At 43.6% G+C, this 23,734-nt stretch overlaps 1 protein-coding gene across 1 annotated transcript in view; it reads left to right on the top strand.

Annotated features, from left to right (window-relative positions):
• Positions 1-9,104, top strand: part of PLEKHJ1 (pleckstrin homology domain containing J1) — a 55,861-nt gene extending 46,757 nt beyond the window's left edge. Inside the window, exons 4-6 of the mRNA XM_085636914.1 lie at positions 4,148-4,238; positions 5,939-6,002; positions 6,668-9,104. Of these exons, the coding sequence (XP_085493040.1) occupies positions 4,148-4,238; positions 5,939-6,002; positions 6,668-6,733 (221 nt within the window). The 3' untranslated portion in view covers positions 6,734-9,104. The remainder of the gene's footprint in view (positions 1-4,147; positions 4,239-5,938; positions 6,003-6,667) is intronic.
• Positions 9,105-23,734: the final 14,630 nt, after the last annotated feature.

Here is a 23,734-nt window from a genome sequence, read left to right as displayed (position 1 = left end):
AAGATGTGACCCACATTGACGAGTTCCCACTCATCACGGAAGTCCATGAGTATTTTTGCATGTTGGTCACTCTAGAATGATCCACATGCACTAAAATTGTTGACACTGGATGAATTTTCTTTTAGGCGACCGCTTTTCACGGGCAGCGTGAGCTCTTTACAAATGTGGCATTGTGTCTGACTGCTGAGGTGGAATGCCTCTGCTTTCCCCCTGTGCGGTCAGAAACAAAGACGGAGGGCATTTAAATGCGGACTCTGGCGCGCATGCGCTCTGCCTTTGGCTCAGAGATCACCTTGGCTTCCCCATTCAGGCCCAGGCCATCTCTTTAGTAACCGATGTGAGACGTGGCCTGTCATTGGCAGGTCAGGTGAAGTGTCATGAAGGCCACCAGGTATTTCCTCACCAGACTCCCACAGGGGCTAGATGTTTTTGCTTATTTATCTAGCTTTGGCTCCCTTGTCCAGAATGCAGTGATTCAGTGGTGTGTATTAATGCTGGGAGGGGTGTTTTCTCGCCTTGTCTGCCATAAAACGCCCCTAACAGCTCAGGAGTGGTTGGGTCTCTTTACAAATGATGTTAAAGCTGCTTGAGAGGGCGTTCACCTTGAGCGAAGTGATTACTTGGCCTCTGCCATCGCCCGCCCTACGCCATACTGATTGGCAGTTTGGAAATTCCAAGCTCAAGGGCTGTAGTTTCCCTGCTGTCAAAATCAGACCTAAAGAGAAACCTGCAACTCCCATGAATGTGGGAGGGACCAGGGCAGGTTGGACTTTGCACTTACTTTAGCATCAAAAGTTGAAACGTATTTTGTGCTGCACAAATAAATCCGTATCGGCGAGCTGCCCTGAATGTCGCACGCAGATAAAAGTAATGAAACTCGCTGCACCGAGACATTGCTGGTAGTTTGGAAACATTATCTTTGGATTTATCACTAGTAAAATGGGCACCTAAATGGAACAAAAAAAATAAAATGATATAGTTTTGATTATAAAAGTTTTGTTACTCCTTGTCTGTAGGCTTGCTCCAGTGATTCACCTCTGGGTACCATCACTGAACCAATGGAGGTTTGAATGCCTCGTGCTCTGGAAGCAGTAGATGTCTTACACTGGAACGCGCGGGTTAACTGCACTTGGTGATGCCCACAAAATAGCCAATCTGTGCTTGTTCAGTCCAGATCTGCCAAACCTCTGGCTGAAATGCTCTTACTCTCTACCGGAAGCCCCAAGAGCAGAGCATAGCACTTGCGGGATGTTTATAGGGTATCCCACTAAGTAACCCTATGTAGGTGTATGTTGGGAGGATGCTACTCAAGCCACCTTACTCATGGACCAGGTAGAGGATCTGGATATCGGACAATTTGGCACCAATATTATCTGCATGGCATTCGTGGTCTTACTCACAGCGTGGCCAGCCTCACTGCCCCAAAAGTTTACAGAGTGGCTCAGAGCACAGAAGACTTCCAATTTCCAACTAAAACACATATGCAGGGGGATAGCTGCCGTTGGTGCAGCATGTGCAGTGACACCAGAGGCCCTGGTCGTATAGCATTTACTAGCCCAAGAGGTGGGGGGGGGGGGGAAAGTAGGAGTTGAAAAACCTCCTTGATAATTAAAAAATCACCCGTTGTCTTACTGGCAAAGCTGGAATGAGTCCTCGCAACCACTGTACCACGAGGCTGAGTTCAGGTGCAAGCAGCTCACAAACGCAACTGACCTTACTTACGACAGCTGTGAAAGGCGTCTCCTTAGGCAGGTGCTTCAAATTCAAAGAAGTCCATGGGCTCATGGGGTATCTGTCAGTCTGGCTCAAACCAACTTCAGATCCCAAGAAAATGGGGCGGCTGATTAGAGAAACGTGAGATTAAATTGGCCTTGTTTGAAGTGGAGAAGGATTCATCGACCCTGGTGCTATTGGCGCCATCGGCCACTACTTACATCTTGCAGGTGTCCATCTGGACAGCAGATGTCCATATTCCACAAGATGTCTAGAAAAGGACATCTGTCCGTTGATATTCTTTGTCGAGGCCCAATAACAGAACCTTCGCGACTTGCTCCTGTGCTGGGACTTGGTGCAGGACCTCCTGTGAGTTGCCAGTTCTCAGGGGAAAAAAATCTGGAGAGAGCCTATCTTCTCTAACAGCCATTCAACTTGAGTGATGTACGGAAGGGTGCATGACTCTGTTCCACCTAAACATACGTAATAACGACAGAGGTGGATGTTCCCAATGAATGACGTTTAAGAGGACCAAGAACAAAGGCACTCAGGAACTTCCATCTTGATTGAAATGGGAGCCATCGCCGGGTACTGGACCTTCTGCACATTTAGGGGGGTAAACCTCTTACACCTGGAGTTCAGGTGGCACATACAAGTGTTTCTGACTGGCGGTTCCCAGGCCTTAAAGCTGAAGTTGTGGGACTTCTCTATGAATTTCCTACTCCATTAGGTGAGATATAGTTGTGATGCCTCATCTAGTTGTCTGCTTTCTGGTTCTCGACTCATAATTGTGGGAGACCTCCAGAACCGTGTACTCAGTGAAGCAATGAAGTCCCGCTCTATACTGTTAGTCATCAGAGGTGGTAGGACTGTGGGTCCATATGCTCCTCAATGTGAGGCAGGGATATTGTTTTGTTCACGACCATCTCTGCAGCGGACTTGGTCACAGCAAGAAAAACGTGTACAGCAAGAAAGACCTTTCAGCTCCACCATGCCTAATTTGAAGCGTGAATCTGATCTGTACTACCCAATACTAATGAGTAGCCCCAACAGCGAGCTCCTCACATGACTTCTGATAGGTTGACTTCAACTGATTTGCAGCCGTCCTACCAGAGCTTTGGTGCATTGGAGTATCAACTCCTGGTTTGGGCTAGAGATAATACGACCAGGACTAGCTTGGCCGGGTATCCATAAACTGACCCCAAGAGCTTTTCCAGGTGGAGATGTAGGGAGTGCATTTTGAGCTTGGCATGGAGGCCCACACCAATTGGGGTGAAAGTAGTCTCAGCAGCCTCTGGAACTTGCAAGCTGGCACGACATCCTTTTCCCTGAGGTAGCCTCAATCTGATGACAAGTATTCACTCTTGCTACCCTAGTACAGAACAACTACATGGAACGGCATCCCATTTGATGGTTTCAAGGAGGATTTGGAGCTGTTCACTTAGAACACAAGTCTGAACAGGGGCCAGGTGTTCAGGATCCCGATGGATTCTGCCAGGTCAGAGTTTCAATGATGTAGCTAGCAATTGTCTTCATATGGGTATTGTTGGACTGTATGCTGCCGCAAGAAGGCATGCACCAGGGCGAGGATCTTCTTGAAGACCCGGTACTGTGTGAGGCAGAAGGGCAGCATTGACTGAGCTACTGGGATTCCATCCATTTCCTCTCAAACAGGAGTACGCTTTGGAGAATATATATATATATATATATATATTCTCCAATGAAGATAGCCTGATATTTCTGCTGGATTGTCAAAAGCGAGCTCTAGGCCCACCATCACCTCGCGCTTAAGTGGGAGCAGATACCCTCCTGTGGATCTCCAGAAAGAAAGTTTTAAAGGTGAACATAAGCATGATTTAGAATGTGAATCCAGGAAAGATTCACGTTGCAAAAGTGACAACCGTCATGTATTCAGGAATAAGGGCTTTGTACACCTGAAGCTTTATGACAGACTGCAGAGTCTACAGAAGAAGTGTGAAGCAAATTCTACTTTAAGGCAAAGTTTCAGTGAGATGTGTAAAGTGCTCACAGCTGCCACTGGGACCATTTCATGGTACCAAAATCACCAAGAACTTAGCCCAGCAAATGACTTGGTTGTGGCGCCAGTAAAACCCCTTTTTCATGGTGTCCACTGCCCATTTTGTATGAGGTAACTGTAGGGATGAATTTGGAAGGTCCATATAAGGGCCAGCCTTAAGGTGACACCATGTCTAGCGCCTGCCATTGAGAGCTGACAGACTTAGCAGCCCGGGCTGTCATACTCTTCTGTCCCCTCAATATCACTTTATTTTGTCAGATTAGAGGAGTGTGGAACACTTTGTTTTGGAAATGGTTGCATGCTACAACCCATACCTGTTGCAGGCACTTAACAGTGTGAAACTTGTTTTGCATTTCTTTACAAGACACTTCACACCACTCATTTTCACCTCCTCAGACTTCAAGGATGAGCCCGAGCGGAAATACACCTTTGAGTGCAGCAGTAAAGAGCAGTGCTGCGAGTGGATCGAGGCCCTCAACCATGCCAGGTAGGCCACCGTCCTTGATAACATAGGGGTTTCTCCTCTCCTGTAGTGTCTATGGCTTAGAGAAGGGTGGGGGAGGATGGCGTTTCTGTTCACATCTAATGCGACGAGTCTGGAAATTGGGACTCCCATCTTGTCAGCCATTGCATTCGCCAACTGTGATTACTGTTTGTTCAGTTTCCATAGATAGTGCAGATATTTGTAAAAGGCAACCAATTGTTAGTGGAGGATTAAAATCGTGGATCTCAACAAGATAGATATGTATATGCGTAAAGCATATATATATATATATATATATATATATATATATATATATATATATATATATATATATATTCACTCACTCACTCACTCTGGACTGTGTGCCATGACAGTTACTGCTTAGTACATAACAGGAAGGTGATGTGTATCCATGTCCCAATCTTCATTTACTACTGGTACTCCGAACTAAGTAGGAAAAGCACAGAACATAGAATGAAAAGCATTGCAAGTGATTGAGTCCATCTGAAATACACATTCTATTAGTATTCTGTGTCCTCTGTGGCACATTTACTGCAAGGCAATTACTTACCGTGACTGTCGGGATAGGGAGGACGTAAGGCAAGATTGTAAGCAGTTAGAGAGGCTGGGCTGCAGTTTTGATCTTTCTTAATCTCAATCCATTACCAGCCATGATGTCAATGGTTCTGGGAAGATGCAGCAGGGGTGGGGTTGAGCAGGCGTGCCAGTGGACCCGAAGGCCAGAAGGCAGACCAAACATGTCACCCAATTTATGGTGCGGTCTACCTCCTCTGAACTGTCAGCCAATAGAGCTTGGACTGGACATCAGTAGAGGAGGAGAGGGATTACTTGAAGTCATGACAAAAAGAACCAAGCATTTGCGAAGGAAAGAGGTTGCACCTGTGACACTGGAGTGCAGACAAAGTAGAAATGCAGTGATTGTTTTGCCATTGTTTATACCAAAAACCACTGTAAGATTGGCTGGGTTGTGTGCGTGCGCACACACAAGTACGGCCATTTAAAAATGATTTTTAGAAAGCACAACCAGAACAATTCAAGCATGGTTGTTTGCAACTGTGCTGGTGGTAGCCAGACCATTGGTGGAGAGCAGGTTTTTAAATACGCGGGGGCAAGTACAGCAATAGTCCCTCCTGCACTGCAATGCAAGGTTCTGGTGTGAGCCGTAGAAGGATAGGACTCCTCAAAATATGGCGAGACAAATACTCTCAGCAGAACAAGAACAGAGTAAAGCTAACAAATTAGCAGCTGGGAAATGAGATAGACAAGAAAGCCATTGAATCATTAGCAAGGGTTGAGTCCAGTCTGAGTATACTGGATACAATAAGTCTCTTAGCAGTTATTAGCTAAAGCTGTATGTAGGAGAGACTGAAAAAAGGAAGAGGAACATGCTAGGTGTGGAGTAGGGAAAACCCAAAGGTATGAAGGATGCTAGCCCCTCCCCACTCCATCGTTTGGTAAGGGATACAAGGAAATCGAAAGCAACATTTTAAAAAGTCAGTCTATGAAAACACAGAAAGAACTAAACCTTTCGAAGGTATATCAACAAAATGAAAACATTAGTGTCATGATGATTATATTACTGACACATTTATGCCAAGAGAAATGTAGACAGGGTTACCAATTGCACACATTTTAGATTAATAGTCTCATTTTGTAACTTTTGCTTTCCTTTTGTTTTTAAGCTACGAGTTCATGAGGAAAAGCTTAATGTTTTATCGCAATCAAATTCAAAAGATGACTGGGAAGGTGAGCTTCTGGTAATTTAAAACATGTACGAGGAGAATTTAGTTGGGGTGGGCAATGGTCCGAGTCCAATCCTTTTAATGTGAAGCATATTTTTATGGGTTGGGGGGGTTGGGACGGACAACAAAGAAAATGTTAAAGGTTTAATTCTTGGTGTCGTTCTAATCTACCAAACCGTGCGGTTGCGTCCTCTGTTGACCCGTAAAATCTCCTTTTGCTTTAACCCCAAGGAATCACATTTTAATGTGGTGCTGAAAATCTGGGATGATGTGGATGAAGTTGAGGGGTGTTTTGGGCCGGGTGTAAAGACTCAAAAGATCATGTCACATTGTAGACACCACTGCGGTATGGCAATGCAATTGCATAGTCCGAGAACTTTTTTTTTTTTTTTTTTTTATGTGAATCTGACAAGGACAGGACTAAGTTTAATTAGAGTGCTGACTGCAACTTGTCCTTTCCCGACTAATGATCCCACCGACTTCAGATTGTATTTTGAACATGAAGTACTGATGGTCATTTAGCCCTCCTCTTCCACATGTCACATAAATATTTGATCAGGACTCCCAAAAGGATGTGTGTTCTGCAGCAACTAGCGAGCTGCGATTGAGGAGCTTGTTTCTACTGCTGGCCATCCCTAACATATTCTTGTTCTTATCTGTGGCGTGCAGGATCCTCTGGAGCAGTACGGGATCTCAGAAGATACTCGATTTCAGCTGGGACCCAACAAACTGTGAATGATTATTCACCGAGCCAGTAATGTGAACGAACTGCAAATGTTAAGAGCCACACTCTCCTGGCTATCAAGGTTGATGTCTCCCTGTGGGTCACCTCCCTCAAATCTTTTACAAGTTGACTTACTACGCCGGGAGGTAAAGACAGTTGCACATGGACATCACAGACTTATCTGGTGAACGTGGATTTTGGGCTGAATTCGTTGCTGTAAGCTCGAGGCACGTGGTCTCTTTTAGTCTTAAATTACCGTAGATGTGGTTTGAATGTAGCAGATCCAATGGAGAAGGAAGTTTTTCTTTCAGATGATTGTTCCATCTTTGTTCATCCCCACAAGGGTTGTTAACGGTAGGCAACGGTTGCCTCTAACATGCATATCACCCAAGAACGAGGGGATGACGTGGAGCTAGATCAGTTCTCCTTGTAGTTCGATAGACGCCCAAGAGCTAACTTTGAAAGAGACAACATGGGCCCAGAAATTAATTTTCACAAGCTGCCATGCATATCTCTTATCTTCTTCCTTAGATTCCAATTAGTGGAGCAGAGGCAAGTGTTTGAAATACACTCGGCAAAGACGAAGTGGAATGGTGGCACCCCTGGAAAAAGGTTTGGGCTTTCAGCTAAACACTTAGGTGTAGGCAGCGGATTCAATCTCTTAGAAAGCCTCAGCGGAATTTGATTTTCAATCTCATATCTGGTGTCCTTTCTGTAAGCAGGGTGGTAAACCACTTCTTCTGATCTGTTATTCAGAAGGAAGGTTTTTGAGTTTAACCATCTCCCATGTGTATACTGTTTAGTCTCTTCTTAGTTTCCCACGCCAGTTGTATGATTGTGAACTGCCTACTCTGAGTGTGTAGTGCAGTATCTCACTCAGTACCCCACCCCCCTTTTTACTGTTCTAAGTAGGTGGCAAAAGAATGTGTTTAAAAACAAGGCCAACTGCACACATGGCCAACCACTTATATAGATCACATTGGTATATATTTTTTCTTATATATATTTTTTTGATTTTACCAATTGTTATATTTATAATCATTCCCCCTTTAATATTGGCAGAATCTGCACTTTATCTCTGTCCCACCCTAGAAAAACTATTTATTTGTCGTTGCTTCTTGTGATAAAACAGCCATTTAGGATTCTTAGAATCCTTTTGGAGTGCCAAATAAATTAAGTCAACAGCAAAAGTGTTTTTTCACAATTCTCTGTGTCATCGAGCTGACTGCTCCATTCTACACTGCCAATTCCAATCCTACATAGACCCAAAGCTTCAATACGGGTTCTGGGGTCAGGAAAGCCTTTGTAAACCAGGTAGAAAGCAGTCACTGTTGAACTTTTGCTCTGCTCACAGGGCTCCAAATTAGAGCAAGGGTAAAATCTCAGTCTTTCACTTTTGAGTACAAATGTGATGTTTTTTTAAATTTCTTGTGAAAATATTTCTAGTGCCTTTTATTTTTTTTTACTTTGTCCTAGTGAGTCTACAGAAGCGTTTTTTCCGTCCCAGCTGCACTATGCATTTCTGGAGCAGGTCCTTGTTGGGAGGGCAGTAAGAAAGTAAACATAAAGGGCAGCTTCACTTCAAATAATAATAATAATAAAGTAGGAGCTTTTATTTAGGTTTAAAAGTATTTTTTTTTCTATGCCTGGCAAAGCCAACTTTTGTGCACAATACACAAAATTGGGCAACCTACTTCTGCCTTTTTTTTTTAATACCAAAGAGAGGGCCATTTCTTAAGAACACTACATAGAGTAGGACCCAAAAGAGTTGTTCTCCGATCATCGAGATGGTTCTGTAGAGTTTCATTTACTTTGCAAGTAGCTTAGCAACCCACAGTGGGTCTTGTTTTTCTATCCTTTCAGATTTCCCTTTCTAGATATTTTCCCAACACTAAACTGTAATTGTATGCCTGCAGGAGATGTTGTTTTAAGCTACTGTGCTCCCCAAGTAAGTAACATCTGCTGATAAATGTCCCCTAAGTGGTAACCACATGTAAGCCACTTGTAGTTTTAAAAAAAATAATTTATAAAATGTTAGTATACCGTGTTCAAAGGTTCGTTTTTTAAACCCAAGTCCATTGTAGTACAAAAATGTGGACTTTCCTTTATTTTTTTTTTAATGCACCAATTTATACTCCAATGTTGACCTGTTAATTATCATAAGGAATCAGAAAAAAAACTGGATGCCGGCTGCTGGAGATACCATCTATTGTAATACTCAGTGTTTTCAAACCAAACTAATGTGAACTAAATACACCATGGTACTTGACTTGGGATAAATCGGTGGCGGAAGTATCCTACATTTATGAATATTGGTTTCCTTTTTTTAAATAACAAGTTATTTTGTGTTTTCCTGTTCTAAATAAATTGTTTTAAAGACCATCTTTGCAATTTTTTAATTCAACCCATAACAAAATAATTGCTATTTCTATGAATTTTGATTTTTTTTTTTTTTGTGGTTTATGCGTCTAGCTTCTGAAGTATCGTCACTGCAGTAAATACCTGAACATTGGTGCGGTTACTCATTGTAATGAAATGTGTCTCCTAAGTGGGATCAGCCTTCTAAAGCATTATCTTGTCTGAATGTCATTTTTTAATTCGACAGAGACTTCTTCTATTGCTCATACTGTGCCATGGAACGACAGAGCTTTTCAGATGAACCAGAAACAAAAACAGAGGAGATACAGGCACAGTTAGCAGGTTGTTAGGCGACAAAGTTAGTCTTTTAAATATAATCTTAAAAAGGATTTTAAAAACTTTTTTTTTATATTAGCAAAGGAAAAACAGGTTGATTGTGTAAGATCCCTTGGCAGATGATTCCAGGTGCTTTAGTGGAGAAGGCTTGGCTTAATGTTTTGGATTTATTTTATTTGAGAGTTTTAAAGGAACAATCGAGGTATGTTTGTAGTGTTTATTACCGCCTTATGCGGTGAGAAATTAGTTTTTTGACTAACTTTGTTGTCCAGACACAACGCCAGTGGAGTTTCAGGATGGGGTGTGCAGCAATTATTTACAAAAATATATATAACAACTATTGATGGATTTTTGTGGACAGTCTAAATGTCAAGTCAGAGAAAACATTCCTGTTACTGTGGGTTATGATCTCGGCCCCCCCATTCGCCTTCTTCATACTCTGTAGGGTATCTTTACTGCTACACGTACATGTAACTTTTTGTATTCACTGGTTTAGAGGTACACCTAGGTGTCCAGTGGCATCTTGGCACTCAAATTAGGGGGTAGAGCCTTCTTCTGTTTAACAACAAACCAATAAAATGTTACAGCTCATTGTGTATGAAATAACGAATTTATTGAAAATGTATAGTTTTAAAGCAATTAAAAAAATTGCCTCAAGGTTTTTATCTCTTATGTAGTAAAGTTTCATGAAAATGTTTAGAATTTAAATGATCGCACTTTTTAATCAGCTTATTAAATTAAAATAACTACTTATATATACACTTAGGTTGTAACAAACATACAAAACTTAAATGTCAAAGTAATGTAATTACTTTAACATTAGTTCCTATGCGGAGTTATTTTATTTCCCTGCCTCCGTTGTTTTACATGTGTGTGTTCCAGTCTAAGTGAATGACCATGTGTGATGTTTAACTTACTCCATGGCTGAACTGATGGACCATTACATCTGTTAGACCTTTAGGGCTGTAGTACCTGTAGCACTGTACTTTGTGAATGGCAATGGTCTTACTATTTTGAGGTTGTGTGTTTATTCTACCATATCCTTTCTTAAATTTCCCTAAATGCCTCCCATTTAGTAGTAAAAATTCCACATTTTCCAGCCATACCTCATTGTACTTCCCACATTTTCTACAAAAACGTGTACTTGTGTGTGCAGAGTTTTTCCATGCTTAAGATCGGAGAGGAGGTGGTTTCCGGCATCAGCTTTTTGTAAAACATTTAGCAATACGTTAGTGCTACAAAATGAAGTTTATTAATATGCCCCACAGTGCCTCGTTCCCTTCTCTAATTAGTTCATTCATTAATAATCCTCCACCAAGGCTCAGTTTATTGAATTGAATGAAGAGGTCCAGTGAGGAGTCACAAATACATGACATGGTAAAACACTTTGTCACTCTGCTTTGTGGACACCACATGGTGGCTTATTCAGAATGACCAGGAAATAGTTTTCAGCGTAAACAGGAAAACAAGGGTCACAGTTTTCTGGCACAAACCCACCAGCAAAAGTATGATGGAAATATGCCCGGAAATGGACTTGAATTTTAGAAAAACATTCAGGAAACAGCACTCTTTCTCTCCCCCCCCCCCCCCCCCCTCCCCATTTCACTTGTTTGCATTTTTAATCGGCTCCTAAAGGAGCAGTAATATCATCCAACAGAAGTAATATGATGTGCAGTAGTAATATGCTTTAACTTGATGTCACTTCAAATCAGTCAGAAGACTCACCTAACTTGTTCTTCAAACTGGGAAGGATGGGACAGCCTGTGTGCCAAAAGGTTTGGGTGGGGGGGGCGTAGTCCCGCCCTTTTTGGTCTCATCGAGCTCTTTTAGACATCTAGCTACAGATTCCTTACTTTAGAATCCTCCCCAGGCGCCAGACTGGATCTAGAAACCTTTTTTCCCCACAGTATGTCTGCATGCTGGCAGAGGGCTTCGAGCGACTCCACAGCATCATTGTCCCTGTATGTGACGTCAGCGGAGTCCGTATAACTTCTCCGCCAACACCAGTTCCTTCTTTTTCACACTTGCAACGCGGATCTGGAGTGGACTTGGGCCCTTATTGGCCCCTTCCCCTTTTACTACCTCTGGAACAGTGTGTTGAAACAATGTCATCTGGGTTTAAGACTTGTCGTTCTTGTGAGACACAGATGTCGATCACAGATCCACATACTGTATGCTTAGGATGTCTGGGCGAGCACCGCGATTCCGTCGACTGCATCTCTGGCCGTAGGCGTTGAAGGAACACTGCATGAAACCACTTGTGGCGCAGCTTTCGGATGAACTGCGGCATCGTCCGCCGTCCCCGAAGCCGAAATACAGGTCTAGGAGTCGCTCAGATGAAGAGCCGTCGCCTTCACAGAAAACGCTGAAGACCTAAATGTAAGTGGGACTTTGCCTCACACCTACTGGTTGTGGAGACGTCTCAGACGACCACGCGACTCCCTGAATAGACTGGTGCCAGGGCAAGCTTTGACCAAATGAAATAATATTTTCTTTTGCTTCAACGGGTCTTCGACCCTCTGACTCCTTCTGCTGCGCTTTACAGCCCCAAAGAGGTAAGGAGCTCCACAGGTGAATCCTCACAGGCTTCTTCGGCCACAGCGGACACCATGAATCAGTTAGCGAATTCGACACAGTGCTGGTGCACAGCCCTCTGGGGTTCACACCTTCAGCGTCTGTCTATCTTCTGCTTGCGACATTGGTGGTGCGTCTCGATGTGGATCTCATTGCCATTTCTGACATTTAGTCACCGCCACAACTATGCCAGAGGGCATAGAGTGCAGCGTCAGTGGGCTGCTTGTTGTGGATCCCTCTAATTCGGATCAGATTCAGCCTCTATTTGGTTTCCCTGTGGTGAAATCCTCGTTTTGGAGGCAGAGAGGAGGATGTGGGGCAGACTTCTTTGGGTGCTCTTGCCCTAACATCCTTGGAGGATACTTGGCTAATGGATCTGGGGGGGGCTAGTGGTCTGCAGTCCTCCCCAGCTTCAGACTTGCTCTCTCCTCTGGGCATTGCAAGGAGGATAGTTCCTCTTTGTCATAGGTTTTACCAAGAGCAACTGTAATTCTGAATTGCCAATTCCCTTTTGTACAGTTGTCCACAGATCCCTTGATGCAGATTCTCCGTCAAGGTGAGACAGGAGTTGTCCCATTACTCCTCTACGAGTCCCTCTTTGAAATATTATTCAGGACCTCGGCACAACCTGTCACGTGGCCTCCTGTTGACCGGGCAGTGGGCCATCGTTATCGTCCTGCGCCAGAAGATCCTCCCTGCCTCTTATTACACCCCACCACTAAAGGACTGGTAGTACATGCTGCAACTGCATCGGCGGACCCTGATGCCCTTCTGGTGGTTCCCCCTAGGAAGGACTCCAGGTGGTTGAATAATTGTGGTCGGAGTCTCTTTTCTTCTGCCAGTGCGCCCTTGAGATCTTTAAACACTACCTGTGTTTTAGGTAGAATGTCTCATGCCCTCTGGGACTCTGCTGCACACTGCCTTGACTTCTCTGTCAGTGCAAGCCAGACAGGAACTCCTTCAAGTAGTACAGGACGGCCGGGAAGTCGCCAAATTTGCTATTAAATATAGTATGGGAAGTACTGATTCTGTTGGTAGGAGTATGGCTCAGGCTTTTGCGCTGCACAGGCATGCGTGACTGCACCTATCGAGGTTTTCGGAGCCTATCAAAAACACTCTTCAGAATATGCCATTTGATGGTGTCTATCTCTTTGGAGAGCATGCTGATTCACTTTTACGTTGGTTCAAAGCTAACCAACCTGATAAATCTACCTAATATGTATTCGTAGTTGTGTTTGGTCCCAGTGTCTGGGCCGTTTACTGCAGGTCGGAGTTGTTTTTCTTTTGGTGCTTGTAGGATGTTGGCTCTGCATATACTATACCAAAGTGAGGTATAGTGTGCACAGATTCCAGTGGAACCCAAAAGGTAGGCAGAGGTAAAGTAGATAGCAACTCACTCTCTATTTGTGGTAGTGTGGGCGAGCAGTAAGGCGTTATCAGAGGACCGTGTTAAGCATCTGTTGTACACACTCATTCAGCAAGTAAATTCACACACTCAAAGATTGAACTTCGGACCAATTGTTTTTGTATAAAAATATTCTTTTAGTTATTTTATTTACCAGAACCAAGCAAGCCTGGCACAGGTAAGTGATAAATACTTTGCAGTACATATACAGTTATAATGCAGTTTGGATTGTAATTGTATATGCACTTTGCTTTGACTTACAATATTGTTACTGAGAAATGCAATGCTTTGTAAATACAGTACATATACTTTGAATGAGCTTTTTAGTAAAATGACCAGTACATTACTTTCAGATTACTTTTCTTACACAGTGTAGTATACCTGGATACTACCCTGGGACATTTCCTGTAAACCGGTAAGTAAAAGCGTTTTTGTTAGACTAGCAGGCCACTGAGATGTGGGAGCCAAGCTCCTGGTGTTAGGCTCAGGGGGATCCGGTTTAGCACACAAAGTGCACTCGCAGGGGCAGCTGGGTGCAGGGTGCTGTTTTGACGTTGCGTGCCCTGTTGTTTTTAATCAGGATTTTCGTTTTTGGTTTTTAGCTGCAGGCTCGGTCCAGGAAGACTTCTGGTAGGCACCAACAGCTGGGCAGGTAAGTTGGAGGGCTTGGGGACGTAGGTGCACGTCAGGTTCTTTTCTCCAGGGCGCAGGGCGGCTGTATGCAAGGGTGTCTTTTGAGGTCGGATTTTACCTTACCGGGCCACTCGCGGTTGGGGGAGGGGGGGGTCTCTATGCAGGGGCTGCAGGTGACGTCGGGGAGTCCTGCAGGGGGTCAACCCACAGTGGACTCGGACTCTGGAGACCTGGGGGACCTTGCTGGGACCAATGGGCCACTCTATCTCGGCCCTTAGGCGACTGGTGCAGGGGTGGTTCCAGGCGTCTGGTTTCTTTTTCCTAAGCAGGCTCGGAGTCTTTCTTTGTGTTTCTTCTGAACAGAGCTGCTGTTCACAGGAGACCCGGTCTTTGTTGTTGGCAGTCAGTCCTCCCAGGGGTTCTGGAGGTTGCTGGCTGCAGGACAAGACTATTTTTGGTGCCGGTAGGGCTAAGGAAAAGTCAGTTGTTCTCTGCAGTCTCCTCTGCTGGGTGTCTTCTTTAGTCATTTTTCTTCTTAGGTTGCGGGAATCTGAGTTCTTGGTTCAGGGCTGCCCCCTAAATACTGTATTTAGGGGTGTTTTAGGGGTCCAGAGGTCAGTAGCCAATGGCCTACTGACCTTAGGATGACTACACCCTTGTTGTGCTCACCCCACGTGGGGGAGTGAGCACAACCCCTAATCCTGAATGGGGAGTGCCTGCCATCTGCAAGGTGGCGGGCACTGAAGAGTGGGCTTCACTTCGCCTCCCCCACCTGAGGGGTTGGGTTGGCAGAGGTGGGAAAACCTTCTGGGCTGGCTAATTTTTCCCACCTGTCTTCCTGCCGCAAAGGAGGGGAGACAGGAAGGGGGCCTTCTCCTGACAGCAGTAGAGGCTGGGGGTCCCATTACAAAGGCTGCCAGGCCTTTGATGCTCCCATGCCACAGATGTCTCTTCCTGGCCTGGGGTATGTGTGAACACCTCGGCCCAGGAAAGGCTTTGTTTCGGGGCTCGGGGAGCAAAGGCTCCCACCCTAGGGGTCCAGAAACATGTCTCATGGTGGCAGGCTGGTGTGTACAGGTCAAGGAACCCACCACAGGCTGGTCGTTTATCAGGGGGCATCTCTAAGATGCCCCCTGAGTGCATTTTCCATTAAATCCCACACTGGCATCAGTGTGGGTTTAATGTGCTGAGAAGTTTGATACCAGTGTAGCCATTATGGACTGTGGAGTTCGTAATGACAAACTCCCAGCACCCTATGCTCTTAATGGTAGCCCTGCACATACAATGTCTAAGAATGGACTTAGACACTTTAGGGGTACAGGGCTCATGCACCTGTACCCTCACCACTACCCACCTAGAGGGGTGACTGATCTATGCCAGGGCAGTGGGTTGTAGGCATTGCGCACAGGGATGGGTGTCATGTCGACTCTTCACTTTGTTTTGCACAAAAACACACAGACTGCAATAGCAGTGTGTGTGTGTGTGTAAAGGTACCGGGCCTCTAAGGGTGGCACAATAAGTGCTGAAGCCCTTAGAGGTCTTCCCTGGTCACAGTGCCCTGTGATACCATTTACCAGGGGCTGACCGGTGGCCAGAGATGCCAATTGGGTTTGGGAACAGTTTTGGGGGAATGAACACAGGGCATGGTAACCTGATTGGCAGGGACCCAGGGCACATCAATTCGAAAGTGCATCAGTAGTCTGGCAAAAAGTGGGAGGTTACTGCAACAGAAACCCAGCTTCTCACAGTGCTACCAGCACCTTTTCTTACCTACCTGAGGTAAAGAACTGATTCTGTTCATATTGCCATGCGCCCCTTCAGGGGTTGCCTTTTCATTCCATTTGCGAGCTTCAAGTGAATGGTGCACGATTAGTGCCGTTTTTCCTTTTTCTGCAAGGTAGGTGCGGAAGTGCTTAAGTTATCTCCAGCAGTGCTCCTATTGCTGGCCACATACATTTTTGTTTATGCATATCTAATTCTCTATTCATACATAGACAGGCAGGTTATTCTGCTGAAATAGTAGTGGTATAAATATATATATACATATGTACACACACACACTCTGCTTCCTCAAATGTATATTGACATGTATATATGGAATGGACATTTTTTATAGATATCTTCTACGTATCGATGCTTCAACTCACATATCAGTATGTATTCCTGTGGTTAGCCCTGTGTGCTGCCTTTCCCTGATCTCGGGGTGGACGTTCCTCTTGTAGGTACTGGCTTGTCTATCCCATAAGGCATGATGAAGTGCCTCTATTCTTATTCTCTCTCTTATTCTCTCTCCCTCTCTCTCTCCCTCTCCCTCTCTCTCCCTCTCTCTCTCTCTCCTTTTTCTGTTCCTTAATTCATTATATCATGGATATTTGTTTACACAGTGATACTGTTTATTGCGTCGCTACTCCCAGTGTCGCTCTCCAGCAGACAAAGGACGGAGCGCTGAAACCTTTGACACTCACCCCCAGTCACAGATCTGGGTTAAATCCACCATCGTTATTTAGCTCACTTCGCCACCCCAGTTCAGACCCAGCCATATCCAAATCAGTCTGGTCTCTGTGCCTCATAGGAACAGTCCAGCTCGAACTGCCAAGCCAGGTCTTCACTGGACCAGAAACCAGCATCATGGGATGGGTTTCGGGGTAACACCCCTCATCAGGCAGTATACAGCACATAAGACTGCTGTCCATCAGGGCCGTGATGACCTCTCCTGCTTCTTGGAGTTTCAACGTTACAGGGCAAGAACCTCTTTCATTGTGTTCTTTGTTTCCTTTTGTATAGTTACCACTTAGTCTGCTGTACTTTTGCACAGCATTTTAGCCTCTTTCGCTTTTGGAGTGGTATAGCGCTATGCGTTACTATTATTGCCTCTTCGGGAATGCTATTGCCTCTATTATGCATTTTTCCTTGCTATGTTGGTTTTGTAGCCATTGTCTCCCAGCGGGGGTAGAGGAATTTGCCTTTTAGCTTTGCAGCTGGATTGGTTTTTTTCTTCTCCTTTCATTGGGGAACAGTTCCTTTCTTTGCATGCCTTTTCGGGTAAATAGTTGAGACTTGCATTTCTCAATTGGTGCCTATATGTGGGTGCGGGGGGGGTAATGGATATAGATATATATATATCCAACAACGAGATACCACTCGCGCTCTCAAACGTCTGACGCAGATGAACCAGACTCCGTTTCAAACAAGTTGAGGGTTTATTCCAATCATAAACCTGCCGTGACGCGTTTTGCCACCGTAGCGGCTTGTTCACACAGAATGCCATTACATACATTTCTAAATTATTGAAAATAAACAAAGGACTTCCCGAAATGCAACAGTTTCTGCAACATGGGCGCCATATTATAAATGCAATTATAGCCCGATTCACCCTTAATTTGATCGTTGCTTCATGTATTGTTATACAAATATATTCTAGATATTGCACAAGTTGTTTGACTACATAACACGTGTCATTACTCCATTATTTGTAATTAACAACTATGTCTAATATTTATCAGTCAGAGTAGTGGACCCGTCTCTCACTACTATAGGATTATGGTCTATGTAGTACCAAAACCCTCTTAATGGCGACCGTGCTACAGATATACATGCACATGCTAATACATTACGTACTAGTGCATTAATTATAATAGTTTCTTGGTCGCGTAGCATTATACTCAAAAGTCGCTCGATCTCAATTTTCATTTGTTACCCTTGTTAGTGGGTGGTCACATGATAGTTAACTTTGTGATTGTATGAAAATTATCGTAAGAAAGGAAGGCCATATAAGTTCACTCTCATCAATACATATCCAATAAAACTAATAATAGCTAAATGGCATCTTGTTTGTTCACCCCTGTACCACCCCCCATAGTGTTTACACAATTCTGTCAAACATGTGCAAAATTAAAATCTTCTCTTAGATGTCACACATAATCGTAGGATGGTCTGAAGAAAAGGGTAGGGATCTCGTTGGCATTGGTTAGCGACGTATTCCCTTCCTTTTCCTCCTGTGGGAAATAAATATATATTTACATTAGACAGACTGTAGATAAACTTTCAAAATCTACAAATAAAAACAGGTCAATGATTACTAATTCCTATTCTTCCTGTAAATGTATGGGCATTTCCTTATCCAGATTATGACCATTTGGGAAGAAGGTACACATGCCTATTATGTGTCTTGATTCCCGCTGCCTAAGTCTCAAAACTCGATTGAACAGATCTTACCCAAGGCTAGGGGTGGCAATGGCATAGTATGTTAATTTGGTATAATCTGAAAAATGATGGCTAGCAAAATGACGGGCGATAGGATATTGCTTGTCATTGTTCGTTATCGCCCTCGTGTTCTAACACACGTTTTTTTGCCAGATGTGTCGTACTGCCCACATAACGAAGTTTACATGGACATTCCAACACATAAATGACAAACGTGCTAGTACATGACAAAAGTTGAGAGATGTTAGTCATGATATTGGTACTGGTGTTCCAGTATTCCTTGAGCATTTTGCTATTCCCACAGGCTTTACAGTGGCCACACGGGAAGAAACCTTGTAGATCTATACCTCTTACACCAATATTAGAGGTTAAATCACTATGTACCAGTGAATCTCTAAAACTGCGTCCTCTCCTGTATATTATATTGGGTCTTTCAGGTAAGGTCTTGCCTATAGTAGGATCGTTTCTCAAAATCTCCCAGTGTCGGTAGACTACTTTACGTATCTGGGCAGAGTGTCCATTATATGTCTTGATCATGCGTGTTGTATTGCCATCATCACTTTCTGTGGTCATTTTATCTGATGTTGCCAAAGTACTGGATCTCTCTACTATTTTAACTCTTTCAACTGCCTTTTTGAGGACCCATGCAGGGTATCCTCTTGTCTTGAATCTTTCAATCATGATGGGTTCTTCTCTAAGGTAGTCTATTGTGGAACTGCAATTTCTTTTTGCACTGAGTAGTTCCCCATAGGGTATACTCCATTTCAGGTTATCTGGGTGGCTACTCAAAGCATGAAGTAGTGTATTACCTGCAGTACATTTACGATAGAGAATCGTGTGTATGATGTTGTTTTTCACTTGTACCCGTGTATCTAGATATTCAACTTCCTCCCTGCTGATGGTACTAGTTAGGGTGAGATTCTTTTCATTATGATTTAACTCTTCAATGAAACGCACTGCATCTCTTTCTTCACCCTGCCACACCACAAAAATATCATCGATGTACCTGAGCCACAATTTAACCCTGATAAATGATTCTTCCAGTTTGGTATTAGTACAGTTGTCCTCCTCCCACGCACCCATGAACAAATTCACAAAACTCGGTGCAAAGCAAGTACCCATCGCGGTACTGTGTTCTTGCTTATATATTGATCCATTGAACATAAAATAGTTATTCCTAAGATCTTGTCAGTATGTTCCAAAAGGCTGATGTAGTTGCGTTTTACGGATTTTGCGCAAGCTGGAATCCCCTGTTCATGGTCTATTATGGTATAGAGTGAATTAACATCCAAGGTTATGAGGATGCAATCCTCTCTCCACACTAGATTAGATTAGCAATTTTATTCAAAAAATCTTTTGTATCCCTTATGTAGGATGGAAGAGTAAAAACAAATTCTCTCAAAAAATGGTCTACATATCTTGAGATGTTTTCCAGGGCACTACCTCTTGATGAAATAATTGGTCTACCTGGGGGATTCTCCCTGTTCTTGTGAATCTTTGGGAGCAGGTACATGACTGGTAGGATGGGATAGTCCCTTTTCAAAAAGCAAAACTCCTCCCATTCTAGCAAACCCTTGTCTCTCCATTCATTGAGTAACTCCCAACCATTAGAGATGCTATTGTTATATTCCACCCGTGTAGCACTGGTGTACGTTTTACTGTCATTGAGTTGGCGTAAAGCCTCATTGACCTACATCTCTCTAGGTAGAATAACAATATTGCCACCTTTGTCCGCTGGTCTCACTACGATACTCTCATCTGTTGCTAGATCATTTATAGCTTTTTTCTGGGTAGCTGTTAGATTATGCTTAAAATTCTTCATTTTCTTCGACCAATTTTTTTGTCTGAAATTAAGCATTTCAGTGCTCGCTAGCTCTTGGAAGGTATCGATATTATCATGGCTCATTCTAGGTACAAAGGTGGATTGTGGTTTGAAGTCACTACAGGCTGCCTTATAATGTTTAATCTCTAACTCCTCTAAAATGAGCAGTGAATCTGGACTCGTGTGTTTCTCGTCTGGATTATTTTGAAGTTCATGAAGGATAATCATGGTATAACCGCAATCGATAAGTCTTCCTCTTGTGTAGTTCGTACTATGTAATGTTGTTTTCTACTTTTGGCTGGTTTCAGTTTATGCCACTTTTTTAGTTTCAATTTCCTACAAAATTTGAACACATCGATTTTACTTTCAACATAATTCATGGGAACTGCAGGACAGAACGAAAGTCCTAAGCATAACGTTCTTTTATCTTTGTTGCTGATAGTCTTAGTAGTTAGATTGACGATTGTTTGATTTACCATCCCCTCATCCATTACTGATTCTTCCTGGAGCGTGTTTGTCTTCTTGCCATGTACTCCGTAGTTTTCTCTTTTCTTTCTTCTTTGCCTGGACCTTTTCCTCCTCTTCCTCTGGTACCCCTTCCTCTCCCTCTGCCCCTTCCTCTCGGTTGCAGGGAGTCCTCCATCTGATTCATTCTGGACATAGATCTCGTTGTCTGACGGCTCTGTTTCATGAGCCGATACTCGTCTAAAAAAGTTGTTTTTGGTCGAGTCACCCTTTCTGTGTCCGATGTTGAACTCTCCGAAGTTCTTGTTATTTCCGATTCCTCTGTGTTGGTATCACGGGGATCCGTTAATTCCTCCCCATGTTGTTCATGGTGGTGACTGACAGTTTCCACTGGTTTCGCCGTATCATACAGATGGTCATATTTTTTGCTGTACGTCAGGACCCTGCCAGACTCGTAGTCACCACAATCCCTGTGCAACTTAGACGTTGTTTCCTCCTGTTAATATCATCTTCCATTATTTTTAAACATTTTTTCATTTCTTTTAGGAATTTCATGATGGTTTCTTGGTCATCATGTGCATTTAACAAGATTTTGATTTGTTCTATTTCTTGTTTGATCTTGTCTCTATCTGACCAGGCATATTTTACCAATATTCCTGGAGCTAGTAGCTGAGTTCACAGACCAGTCATTTAACATTTGGGGATCCGGAGAGTCATACGAGGGAGTAATATAAATTCTTAAACCTCGCGGTACCATCGATTGTCCACGTGGTGATCGCGACTTCGACTCTTTGAAAGAGAAGTAAAGTTGTCTCTGGCCATTCACCAGTTACTATCCAAGTGGGGACCCCTATGCACTATAAACAGTCACTCGGTGTCTCAATGCCTAGTTTGTTGTACAAGATCGGCCACTCCTACTTTGAGATCAACATTCAGTTGGTCGCCAAGCCGGGGACCATGTGGGCAGCAAGGAAAGACACGATCAGAGGGTTGGCAAAACACACAGAAAGGGACAAGTTCAGCCGTATAACAGAACTTGAGACTCACATTTTAATGCTGGAGACCAGAGCAATCGCTGACGTGTCTGACTCCCTCCGCGGACAACTCAAATTCAATTGTGTCACTGCAGCAACCTATGTTTAATTTGGGTCATGAATGCTGGCGCAAATCCACCGGGCGCATATATACGAGAAAGGGAAGAAAAGCAATAAACTTCTCAACTGGTTAACCACCAGATATGCTGGCTATAATTTGAACCTCTCCATTACAGATCCATCAGGACGCCCACTACACATACCAGTTGAGATAGCAGGAGCCTTTGAGGGCTGCTATAAACTGTTGTGAGCCCACCAGCCAAGGTCCACCCGGGATCATACCAGCCTCCTACTCGACCGAATACTCCTTCCACACCTCACGAAGCCTCAGTGGGAAGAACTGGACTCCCCTCTTATAGAAGATGAAATAATATCCACAATGCATGTTTGGGAAAAGTGCGAAGACTTCCGGTCCCGACGTGTTTTCTCTTGAGTAATACTGTAAATTCAGGGACATTATTGCCCCACACTTGCTCCGGTTATAAACCAAAGCTGCACAAAAAAAAGCTCCTTCTCATCCAAGCTAGACTTGGCTTCTATTGTGGGATACCCTGCAGACTGTTGTGCCTCATACAACCCCATATCCCTGATAAACATGGACATAAACTTTTTTGCCTAAGCATTAGCCAATAGGCTCCCGCAAGTCCTCTGTACCTTAATACACCTTGACCAATGTGGCTTTATGCCTTACCGCAGCTTCCGCCACTGCATTAGACACATCCACCATGACACTCCCAGTTTACGCCACTTCAGTGTAGGCACCTCTATTCTATGCTACTCCACTCTATGCTATTCCACTCTACGCAAGTGTACTCTACAACACTACACTGTACGCAATTCCACTCGATGCCACTCTACTGTATGCCACTCTAGTCTAAACCTCTACACTATGTGCTATTCCACTCTATGCACTCCACGCCAGTGTACGCTTTTCCACTGTACTCTAATACACTCTACGTTACTCCAGTCTACACCACTCTACTGTATGCCACTCTACGCTATTTCACTCTATGCCACTCCACTCTAACCGACGCTATTCTACTGTATGCCACTCCATTGTATGTCACTCCACTCTATGCTATTTCGCGGAACACCCCTAAGTCTACTTCACTCCACTCTACACCGCTCTACTCTATAACACTACACTCTGCAGCACTCTACTGTATGCTATTCCACTCTACGCCCCATCACTGTACACTATTCCTCTCTATGGCACTCCAACCTATACCACTACAATCAACTCTATTCCACTGTATGTCACTAGGATTTTCTTCTCTCTTCGTGTGAGCAGAACATCCACCAATTTGTGGAGAAAAGGGTATGTTTTAATTGAAGCATTCTCAGCTTCTAGAGAGCTATCCCCATTATTGGGATAACTTTTTATGGGGACTTGAACATCACTATAATAACACATCTTCGCTGTGGGGACTTGAGCATTCCTGTAATTTAAACACAACCTCTGTTTGGACATAAATGTCATTAGCTTCACAGTTTCTGTATGGAGATTTAGATGTTGTCTTTATACACTATTTCATTGTCGACATGGATATAATCATCTTTCCACACTGTCTCTTTAGGGACGTGGACTTTACTATGATAACCAATATCTCAGTGGGAACATGAGCATCACTATGATATCACACTATCTTTGTGGGGACTATAACTACACACTATCTCTGTGGGGACTTGTTCATGATGTCCTTCACACACTGTCTCTGAGGGAAATTGAACATTCTGATCATTACACACCAATCTGTTTGGACTCTGTGTGGAGATTTAAGCATTGTCACTACACTATTTCAGTAGGGACTTGAACACAATCATCTTCACAGACTATCTCTGTGGGGATTTGATCATCACTATAATAACGTGTGTGTAGACACTTGAACATCATTATAATAATAGATTATCTTTATTGGGACTTAAACATCACTATAATAACATACCATCTCTGAGGGTGTTAAAGCATTGCTATATTTACACACAACCTCTGTGTGGACTTGATCATCATTACCGTCACACTCTCTGGGGATTTCAGATTTGTCTTTCCACACTATTTTAGTGGAGACTTGAATACAATCCTCTTTCCACACTATCTCTGTGGGGACTTGAACATCCAATG

This window comes from Triturus cristatus, chromosome 12, assembly GCF_964204655.1.
Source record: "Triturus cristatus chromosome 12, aTriCri1.1, whole genome shotgun sequence".
In the NCBI taxonomy this organism is placed as follows: domain Eukaryota; kingdom Metazoa; phylum Chordata; class Amphibia; order Caudata; family Salamandridae; genus Triturus; species Triturus cristatus.
Note: the sequence above shows the minus strand (reverse complement) of the source record. Positions and strands in the feature narration are given on the sequence as shown.